Source organism: Belonocnema kinseyi, chromosome 10 (genome assembly GCF_010883055.1).
Source record: "Belonocnema kinseyi isolate 2016_QV_RU_SX_M_011 chromosome 10, B_treatae_v1, whole genome shotgun sequence".
NCBI lineage: Eukaryota > Metazoa > Arthropoda > Insecta > Hymenoptera > Cynipidae > Belonocnema > Belonocnema kinseyi.
In genome coordinates, this window is record NC_046666.1 from 60,802,353 (window position 1) to 60,813,471 (window position 11,119).

General features: G+C 27.6%; 2 protein-coding genes across 3 annotated transcripts in view; one reads left to right on the top strand and one right to left on the bottom strand.

Annotated features, from left to right (window-relative positions):
- Positions 1–2,534: 2,534 nt before the first annotated feature.
- Positions 2,535–11,119, bottom strand: part of LOC117181524 (titin-like) — an 11,961-nt gene continuing 3,376 nt past the window's right edge. Inside the window, exons 3-4 of the mRNA XM_033374298.1 lie at positions 5,116–5,302; positions 2,535–4,994 (exon numbers count right to left, since the gene is read on the bottom strand). Of these exons, the coding sequence (XP_033230189.1) occupies positions 2,741–4,994; positions 5,116–5,302 (2,441 nt within the window). The 3' untranslated portion in view covers positions 2,535–2,740. The remainder of the gene's footprint in view (positions 4,995–5,115; positions 5,303–11,119) is intronic.
- LOC117181525 (spermidine synthase) overlaps positions 8,962–11,119 on the top strand; it is a 25,220-nt gene continuing 23,062 nt past the window's right edge. Inside the window, exon 1 of one of the 2 annotated variants that reach the window (XM_033374299.1) lies at positions 8,962–9,048. The gene's annotated coding sequence lies outside the window, so the exon portion shown is untranslated. Of the gene's footprint in view, positions 9,078–11,119 lie in introns of both variants that reach the window. The other variant, XM_033374301.1, reaches the window with a different exon arrangement.

Consider the following 11,119-nt stretch of genomic DNA (forward strand, 5'->3'; position numbering starts at 1 on the left):
AATAGTCCACTGCCTAATTTAAAACAAAATATAGAATTTTAACGTTATTAGTTTTTTGTTTAGTTTTGAATATTCAGTTTATAATTACTGATTTTAAATGAACAATCAGATATTTCTAAATATTAAGTTCTTGTTCTTTTTCATAAAGAAAAAAATTTCAAATTGTATGGTTTAAAAATTGATTTTTTTAGACTAATATAATAATATTTGAAATTTAATAAGTCTTTATTATAAATATATAATTTTTCAATTATTCTAAAATTGTCTATATTTTATAAAGTTTTAATCGGGTGTTTACATTTGCTTAACTAATAAGACTTTCCAATTGAAGTAGTTTAATTTTTAACGTTGAAATCTAGAAATCCTAAAATTATAAACTGTTTCGAAATCGTCTTCTAAAATCAATTATTATCCATTTTTTTAATTTTTCTAAATCATTCATTAATTTATATTTACAGTTATTCAACTAAAATTTTTGCATAAAAAATTTTCGATTTTAAATGCTTCTAATTTTTAATCGTTCAAGTCTTTTAAAATGCACCTTGAAATTCTTTTAATTAAAATTTACGCTTAAAAATGAAAAAATCTAAAATGGAAAATTTGTAAAGTGAAAATTTTTCGAATCACGTATTCGTATCGTCTTTGTGAAATCTTTAGGAAAATTTTTAAATCTTTGTAATGTCTTTGAAGTCATTGAAATCTTTGTGAAATCTTGGTGAAGTATTAAAGATCTTAGTGAAAGCTTGCAATTTTTGTTAAATCTTTGAGAAATTTTTTGGCATTTTTCAAAGCTTTTGTAAAATTTTTTAAATTCTTCAAATCTTTGTGAACTCTCTGTAATCTTTATTTGCGAATTCTTTTCTGTTTGTTTAAAATCATTGAAGTCTTTTGAAATCTTCTCAAATGTGTTGAAACCCTTTGAAATCGCTTAAAATCTTTGAAATGTTTTGAAATTCTTTTGAAATCCTTATGATTTCTTTAAAGAAATTCTGAAATCTTCTCTAAGTCTTTTGTATTCGCTTGAAATCACTGGAATATTTTTAATATTTTCTAAATCTTTATGAAATTTGCTGTAACCGTTTCTGTTAATTGGAAATTATTAAAATCTTTTCAAATCTTCTCAAATTTGTTGGAATCTTTAAAATTCTTTAAATGTTTTGAAATCCTTAAGAATTCTTAAAAATATTTGAGAAATCTTTTCTAATCGTTTGGCATGTTGTCAAACATTTTTAAATCGTTTAAAACCTTTGAAATGGTTTGAAATCCTTGAAATCTGGTGTACTGTTTCCTTGTTGAAAATTTTAAAATTCTCGTATTGTTTTGAAATCTTTATGAATGTTTTAAGAAATCTTCGAAACTTTTGTGAAATCTTTTGACATCTCCTAAAAAAATTTGAAGTTATTTAAAATCTTTGAAATGTTTTGAAATCTTTAAAATCGTTTGAAAGTTTTAAAATCTTTGTGCAATATTCGAAATCTTAGCGAAATATTCGAAATTTTTGTGAATTCACTGGAATTATTGAAATTATTACAAATCTTCATGAAGTCTTTTGATATCTTCTAAAAAAATTTGAAATTGTTTAAAAACTTTGAAAAGGTTTGAAATCTTAGGAACGTGGTTTAATATACGCTTTTTAAAATATTTAAACTCTTTTTTTATGTTTTCAAATCTTGGTGAAATTTTCGAAATCTTTGTAAAGTGTTCCAAATCTTTATGAAATTTTGAATGTTTGATGTCCTTGAAATCTTTGTGAAATATTTTTTAAATGTTTATAAAATTTTTAATGAATCTTTGTTGGGAAAATATTTTGTATGCGTGGAAGTCATTAAATTATTTGAAATATTTTGAAATCTTCTTTCTTTCACATTTTTGAAATCTTCGAAATCTGGTTTACTACAAACTTTTTCAAATCATTAAAGTTTTAAAATGTTTATGAAATTTCTGTGAAATCTTTATTTCAAATCTGTTGTACACTCAAAAACCGAGTGGTCAATCCCTCGAAAAATCCGTTGTATGACCATGGCTTATTCTAATTCTGAAACTGAATTAACATCGAAATATTAAACTAATAATTTTTATAATTTATAAGTTGAACATCTCAACAAAAAGTGCCTTAAAATATCTTTATTTATTCTGTAATAAACAGAAGATAAATTAAGATCTTGATGAATAAAAAAATTTTCAGCAGAAAGAGTTTTTCTACACGAGATTTTTCGTTCATAATAGACTAAAAGATTTAAATTACTCTTCGTATTTCGATAAAATTACTGTTAAAGAAAAAATAAAATAAAAGAATAATTAAAATGCAAGATTTTGGTGAAAAAATCAAGGAGATTTTCAGGTTTTCAAGGTTTAAAAAAAATGCAAGGAGAATTCCAGGTTTTCAAGGTCATTAGACACCCTGATCATAATTAAAAAACATAACAAGCTAACTAATTATTTTAAACAACGATTGAAACCAAAGTTGGACAGATTTTTTTCTAAACATTTGTAAAATTTCCGATTCTTAAAATCTTAAAAACGCGAATGAAACCCCAAATATAAATATATTTCGTATAATCTTCACAACGAAGATATCTATATACAATATATGTACAATTGTACATAAAAATTTTTCGTATTTCATACAATAAATCGTACTAAGAATTAAAAATTAACACACTTATCAAAACTAAAAATCGAATATTCCATAATAAATTACTCAGTTCTTTAACTTCGCGCCTATGAAAAATAGTTTACATTAAGGATCGACTCCATAGCCTTTAATTTCGTTAATATTTGAACCTTTGAAGTGAACAACAGGACTTTTGGCAAACATCGCTTTCAACACATTCTTCGACTTCTTAGCCATCTTTTCATAAGGACTTTGTGGTATTTCCGAAGTTTCTTCTGTGAATCGTCGCTTTTTCGAAGGCGTTGAATGATCTTCACAATTCTCTACTTTCTTAGCCTCCGAATTTTCATTTTCCATGATTAAATCTGAGTCTCTGGGACGTTTTTTCTTCTTTTTATTTTCACGCACTACTTCAAGACACTCTTCTATTTCTGGTTCTTCCTTTTTATCTATATTCTCATCCAAGAAAAATTGACAAGTCTCCATCGACTTTCGTTTCTTCTTCTTCTTCCTTTTCTCCGTTTCCGGAAGACTTTCCACCTTCGTATACAAATTCTCTTTATCGAATCCATTAGCCTTATCGTCTGCTTCGTTCGCTTTCTTCTCCTTCTTCTTTTTCTTCTTCACTTCAATCGTTTTCGCAGTGTCAGTTAAAGAAGTATCTTTGTCAGACTCACAAATTTCTATCACATCAAGTTCCTCTTGATTAATATCCTTCTTCTTCTTTTTCTTACTTTTCTTCGGAGTCGCCTCGAGGATTTCCTCGGATTCTATAGAAACTTCATTAACTGTGATAACCTCGAGCTCTCTTATTATTTCGTCACTTTCTTTTTCCTCTTCGGGAGCCTCTTCAATAGTTTCTAAATTTGACATCCTCCTGTTCTTCTTTCTCTTCTCCTTTCTGCATTTCCTTTCATTCAGTTCATTATCCTGAATTTCTTCACTTATCGCGTCAACCTCAAGAGCTTCATTGACAAAAACCATTCCCTTTTCCTCGGGCGCTTGTTTCTTTTTTCGTTTCAACTTTTCATTCTCAACCTCAAATCTGTCGAGTTTCGTCTTTCCCTTTTTCTTTTTAACGCCATCCATATTGTACTCGACCAAATTGTTAAAAGTGACGCGTCTCTTTCCGGAAGCTTCATCCGATAAATCCAGAGCGTCATTGGCAAGACCCATTTCCACCCTCGGAACTTCGAATCTCGCTCCACTGTCTCTCTCATTGACCGGACAATTCAGATCAAGAGCCGAATTTACAAAACCTTCAGTGCTGGGCACAACCTTCTTTCGCTTTTTGTCTTTCTTTTTTGGAGTGTCCTCAGATAAATTTAAATTTGGATCAAGAACCGAAGGTCGGGATACTTCAAACTCGGCCCCATTTCGCGTTTCATCGACAGGACATTCGAGATTTAAAGCCGGATTTATAAAACAATCAGGTGCCTTAACTTCAACGTATGTCTTGACTTTCTTTGGTGTCCCATTTTTCTCCTTCTTGCGCTTCTTTTTTGGAGTGTCTTCAGATAAATCCAAAAGACCCGAGGGTCGGGCTACTTCAAATTCTGCCCCATTTCGCGTTTCATCGACAGGAAATTCGAGATTTAAGGCCGGATTTATAAAGCAATCAGGTGCCTTAACTTCAACGTCTGTCTTGACTTTCTTTGGTGTCCCATTTTTCTCTTTCTTACGCTTCTTTTTCGGCGTCTCTTCAGATAAATCCAACGCTGGATTCAAAAGACCAGACGGTCGGGCAACTTCAAATTCAGCCCCATTGCAAGTTTCGTCAACAGGAAAATCGAGATTCAAGGCTGGATTTACGAAGCAGTCAGGTTCTCTAACTTCAAAATCTACTTTCATTTTTTTTGGCGTGTCGTTTTTTTCTGGATAATTCAGATCTAAACCCTCATTCGAAAAAGCTGAGCCGTTCTTTCGTTTTCTGGGAGGTTTCGGAATCGGGGAGGGTTTCGCGACCGAAGAAGCTTTTAAAATCGACAAAGCTTTTATATCTAAACAAGGATTTTTAAAAGCGCAATTTGTGGAATCTTCTACGCTTTGAGAAAAATTGCTTTCTTGGGGACACTTTGCAGTACTAAAACCAAATCCAACATACCGTTCCTCTTCACTGTCACTATTCTCTTTAAATTCTTTGTCCTCGTTCCTTTTCATTGTGGACATCTTGTTCCTAAAATAATCATGTATGTTACCGCCTTTTATGGTAACAACGCCACCGGTATTATCTTTGGCACCAATTGGCTCAGCATCGAATTCTTCTTCGACTTTTTCCTCAACTTTCGGCTTTTCATCCAGAGTTTTTTTCCCGAAGATATTTGCCAAATCTTTGGCACTGTATTTATTGACGTCTTTTCCCCGAGTGAACTTCTGGTAGCTGGAAAAGGGGAAAAAATTGTTATTTGATGAAAGAAATACAAAAACATTATAAATCGGTGAAAGATTTAATCGCCACAAATGAAATAAAATGAAATTTGAGGAAACTTTTTAATTCTCACTGTACTCTAGCTTTGCTTTGCTTGGACTTTTGCTCTAAGGACATTCCGCTTAAAGCTATTTCCTTGGATTCCATTAATTCGGTTGGTTCCATGTTTTGACTTTTTTGAAGATTCATCAGAAGGTCGTTGAAACCTTCCTGATGATGAGTCCACTCTTTGTCCTGCTCGTCCTTGCTGTAACCAATGCCTGCGGGGAAAAAATAATTCTTTGTGAACTGAATTATAGAGGGTGGCCGTTTTAATAAAATAAAAAAATTGCCGGTCTTCTCCCGGTTCGCAAAAATTTTTCATGGTCAGTAAAATAAAAAAAAATCGAACACAAAAGCTAAAAATTGTTCCGTTTGAAATAATAAAAAGTAAACCACAAATTGAAGTAAGCAAAGTGGAACTCTTAAATTTTAAATTATTTGAAATTAAAGTTTAAAACTTAGGTACCAACACTTTTCAATTAAAATTTTTTTAATTAAATGCAGATAAACAACAAAATTGAGAATTTTTAACTTTTATCAATTGTAGAATTCAAAGATTTAAATGCAATCTCAAAAATATAAATAAATGTTATCATCTTCATTAAGCAATCAATCAATGAACTTTAAAATTTGCAAAGTTACATTATTTTAAGCAATTTTAAGCTAGAAACATTTAAAAAATTTTAATTAAATTTTTTTAAACTGCACACCGCCTAAATTAGAAGTTAAATTATTTCAATTTGAAATACTTAAAACATTCTTGAAAAGCTTCAAAACTTTATTTTAAAATCTTAATAAATCTAAAAATTTTTTTAATTGTTTTCAAATTTAAAATTACTTTTAAAATTTTTTCAGATCTTCTAAATATCTTTTACATTGAAACGAATTTTTAGTGCAATTTTGAGGAAATCCTGCTTATTATTTGTTGAAAAATTTAAGTTATTTTAAGTTTGGAAAAGATTCGAAATTAATTTAAAATTTAAATGATACCAAATAATTTCGAGAAAGTGTGTGTGTGCATAGACAAAATTCGTATTTAAAAAAGAATAAAAGGATTTTCTTATGATTCCTAGGAAAATTGAAAATCATTTTTCATGCTTTTTTTTTAATTTGCAAGATTTTTTTTAAGTAGGAAAAATTCGATTCATTTAAAACGATATTTATCGAATTTTACTACAATTTTTAGAAAATTCTGAAAATTTAAAAAAAAATTATTTAAATTATTCTAGATTCTTTTTTTTTTACATTTTTTGAAATATTTTTAAATCTTTGTCAATATTCTCTTAAAATAATTATTAAGAATGAAAAATGATATTCAATTTCCCTAGAAATCTGTAGAAAATGTTTTTATTCTTTTGAAGCCTTTCTAAGTTTTAAAATGTTTCTCAATGTTTTGTTTGAAATATGCAAAAATATACATTTTGGTTTAACTTAGTTTGTGGCCATTTTCACCGAAATTTAGATACGAATTAGCCGGATTTAGTTTTTAATTAATTTAAATTACTCGTCCTAATTGAACAGTAAAATATTGTTAAATATGAAATAGCTATTATTTGTCTTAAATAACAAATTTTAAATTGAATGGGTTGAAAAATGAATATTAAGAAATCGAAGTTGGACAGCTTTTTCTTTGAAAAATTCCCGGTCAAAAAATAAATTCACTGTCATTTCCCGGCTTTCCCCAGTCTTCAAACATTCCCAGCCATTCTCCGGTTTCCCGGCCGGGTTTGGAAAGTGAACACTTTTTTCACCTGAATAACTTTCACGGTCAATGAAATTTAAAAAATCTAAATCGAAATCTAACTATTTTTTCATTTGAAGTAATAAAAACTGAGCTGCAAATAATTTAAATCAATTTTAAGCTAGGATTATTTAAAATTGAACGATTACATTTTTGTTATAAAATGAGAACTTCTTGAATTAAAAGTTAAATTATTACTTTTATTTGAAATATTTTAAAAATCCTTAAAAATCTTCAAAATTTTCTTTCAAAATCTTGAAACATCTACTTTTTTACGTTTATCCCAATTTTTGATTATTTTTGAAATTTTTTCAGAACTTCAAAGAATCTTATAAAATGATCCTAATTCTTCCCAAATTTTGTTCTTAAACCCTGCAAAATGACAAATATTGCGTTAAAATCTGCCAGATTCATTTGTTACAATTTTGGAATTCTTTTTAAATATTCTCTTAAAATTAATTATCAAAATGAAAAGTCATTTTCAATTTTCCTAAGAATCTTAAGAAAATATTTTTAATTCTTTTTTAAGCCCTTTATAATTCTTAAAAAGCTTCTAAATCGTTTTTTCGAAACCTGCAAAAATCTATATTTTGTTTTTAATTATACCGTGAGCTATTTGCATCTAACTTTCAGTACGAACCTTAAAAATATCTCTTCAACTTACTAGAATTTTTTCTAGGAATTATAGGTTTTCAATATTTATTATACATCAGTTCAATCATTTTACTTTTAAATCAAATTTCTTCAAATACAAAAATTAAAATTGTAACGTTCAAAGTTTATTTTTGAATATTTGATTTATGATTAAAGGTTTTACATTCACAATCAAATATTTATAAATATTAGGCAATTGTTATTATTCTTAATAAAAAAATTTCGAATTTTGGACTAAAACAATATTTTAAATTTAATAAAAGCTTTTATTTATGAATATATTGTTTTGAGTTCATGAGGCTTCAATCGTTCGTTTAAATTTGTTCAACTATTTAGAATTTCCAATTAAAACAGTTTCATTTTTCACGTCAAAATCTAGAAATTCTTAAATTTGGAATTGCTTCCGAATCTTCTTGTAAAATTAATATTATTATTCACTTGTCAATTCTTAATGTGTAGTTTAATTTTAAAACTCGTATAATGTGTATTCACATTTGATTAACTAAACAAGTTTTTTCATAAAAAATTGTCGATTTCAAACGCTATTTACTTTTTATTTTTTAAGTATTCAAAACTGCATTTTAAAATAGTTCGAATGACAAATGTACGCTTAAAAATTAAAATCCAAAATGGAAAATTTGTAACTGAAAGATTTTCGAATTAGACATTGTAAACTGAACGTAATCATATTTGAAAAAGATAAAAATTCAAATAATTATTTTTTTAAACTGTTGAAATCATACTTGGACAAACTTTTTTTCTAAAAATGTGTAAAATTCTCGTTAAAAAAATAAATTCATCGTCATTTCCCGGTCACAATTGAATCGATTAAGTTTTAAAACCAAAAATTAAGGCTTCAAAACTTTAAAATAAAAGGAACTTGAAAATTTAAATGATTGCAATTTAAGAGTACCAAAATTGAAACATTCGAAGATTATAAATTTAATTTTTCATACGATCAAATTTGGTCAAAAATTCCACAAATTAAAATTAGAATCGTTAAAAAATTAAGAATTCAATATTGAACACTTTAATTTAATCACATCTCAAAAAATACTATATTGAAATCGATCTTAAATAGTATATTGTATTTTTTTGAAGTCTAAATATCAACTATTCACTTAAAAATATACAAAATTTAATTTGAAAGTAACTTAACTCATCTTTTAGTAGCAATTTTTACTCATTTATAATGAGATATACGAATCATTATGTTATTCAGAATTCCTTGAAATTATTTACTTCATTAAAAATAAAGGAAGATGCCTTACATCATAGAAGAAACCTTGAATACGGAATTTAAGAAAATCTACCACATAATAATTTGAAATATGCATATTTTCAATGACTTTAAAAGCTCGTTTGAAAACAAAGATATACATTATGCAAAAGAATTATACTGTCGTTTTGTTGAAATGATAAAATGTTGAGATATGACGTAAGTTGAGTTGAATCTTTTCATCACTTCTGATCTCTCGACAAACATTGATAACTCCATTCCTGTTATTCAGGAAAGTTTATTTTGGTAATGATTTGTACATTCATCAAAAGCTAATTACAGAAAACAGGGTAAGAGTACCAGTTATTCCATTAGTAAGGTAAATCATTTTATCAATTGTGTTTCCAATTTTCTTTCTTTTTATTTAATTTTAATTAATGTAATTTTTATTCGATATTATATGCTAAAAATAACTGGGTTTTATCATTAAGCGTTACTTTTAATACATTTTTAAAAAATATATTCAAACTCTGACCAAGTTTCACGCTTACTAGGACATTTACTTTAATCTTTAATTTATAATTTTTCATTTTGCCAATATCTTTGACATCAGCTGTGAAGGTTAACTATATCACATTTGTTCTTCGTTGAACAAATCAAGGAAAAAATTCTAGCAAGTGTATATAAATATAATCAAAATAAATAGTCCACCGAATTAAGATAATATCAGTAAAATACAGGGTGGCTGTTTTAATCGAAGAAAAAAATTCCCGGTCATTTCCTGGTTCGCAAACATTTTTCACGGCCAATGAAATTCAAAAAATCTGCCAAGGGCGAATGACGCCTCAATCTCACGCTTCGAGCTCAGATATTTATTCATTGAAATTGTAATGCTTGAATAAAACTTTATCAAAAAGATCTCTTATAGAAGGCAGTATTTTTATGCGTCTTGATATTCTAAATTGTCTACTGGATTAAGTATGGCCAAAGATTAAGTTTCTGAAAGCTCTGTAGGCTTTGAGGTACACATTCTCATCGTAACACTCGCGCTGCGCGCTCGTATTCCGACAAACATTTGTGAACAGGTTTTGTTGAATCTTTTTTTGTCTCGCAAATTTCCTCGTTTTTCCACACATTTTTTAATTTTATTTTCAATGTTATTTCTCACGAATAAAACAAAAAGTACGCGTCCTATCAAGAAGTGATTCTTAACGAAATTGTAGATCTTTTTTGGGATACAAATGTTTGTTAATTCATCTTTTTTCGTATTCTGCATATTTTAACCAAAAAATGGAATTTTTTATTTTTCATTATTTTTTGTGCAATCAAAATTTAAATTTTCGATTTTCCAAGAAAATCCAAAAATTTGTTATGATAATCTTATAGGGCTTTCAAAAAGAAATGTTTTTCTCCTTAAAATTTCGATTTTCGGTTGATTTAAACATTTTTTTAAATGCTATAACTCTGAGAATTTTCTTTTTATCGAAAAAAAATCATCAGGAAAAATTGTTTGTCCTTTTTAATACTATGAATATCCGTGCATAGAATTTTCAAAATCAGAAAAAAGTGATCACAAAAATTTTCAAAATGCTCTCACTTTATGAGTTTTTATCAAAAATGGCTGGTTAACGAACTCCTCCTTTCTTTTAGGACCTAAATAAAATGTGCCCAACCTGGAATTGATCCGTTCATTTTTTCGAGAGTTATCGTGTTTACGGACGGACGGACAGAAAGACAGACGCCATCGTAAAAACTTGATTTTCAGATTCAGGGGGTCTCGAAACGTGGTGATCCGTTGAAAAACTATGGTGTCGAATTTCGGACAATTCTAATACTTTCTCAATCATAAATGATGAGAATTAAAAAATCAAACTATATTCTAAATATTTTTCCATATAAAGTAATAAACAATAAACAACAAATTAAAGCATTCAAAGTGGAAAAATTGAATTCCTAACTTTTAGAATTGAATTTTTAAAGTTTTTCAATTCATAAATTTTATATTCAAATGCTCAAAAATTTACACGTACAAAATGGAAGGTACTAACACTTTTCAATCAAAAAATGTTAAATGAAATGCAAATAAACTGCAAAATTTAGAACTTTTATCAATTATAGAGTTCATAGATTCAGTTTAAGTTCCAAAGATATAAATCCACGTTAATAGTTTCAATAGTCTAAATTAAAGAATCAAGCAATGAACTTTAAAAATTTTCAAAGTTATATTATTTTAAGTAATTTTAAGCTAGAAACTTTAAAAATTGAAAAATAATTTTTTTAACTTAACAGTTCGTAAATTATTCTTATTTTATATACTCTGAGAATCCTTCAAAAGCTTTAAATTTTGATTTCAAAATCTTGAGAAATCTAGAAGTGGTTTTAAATTTTTCCAAGTTCAAAATAATTTTAGAATTTTTTTCG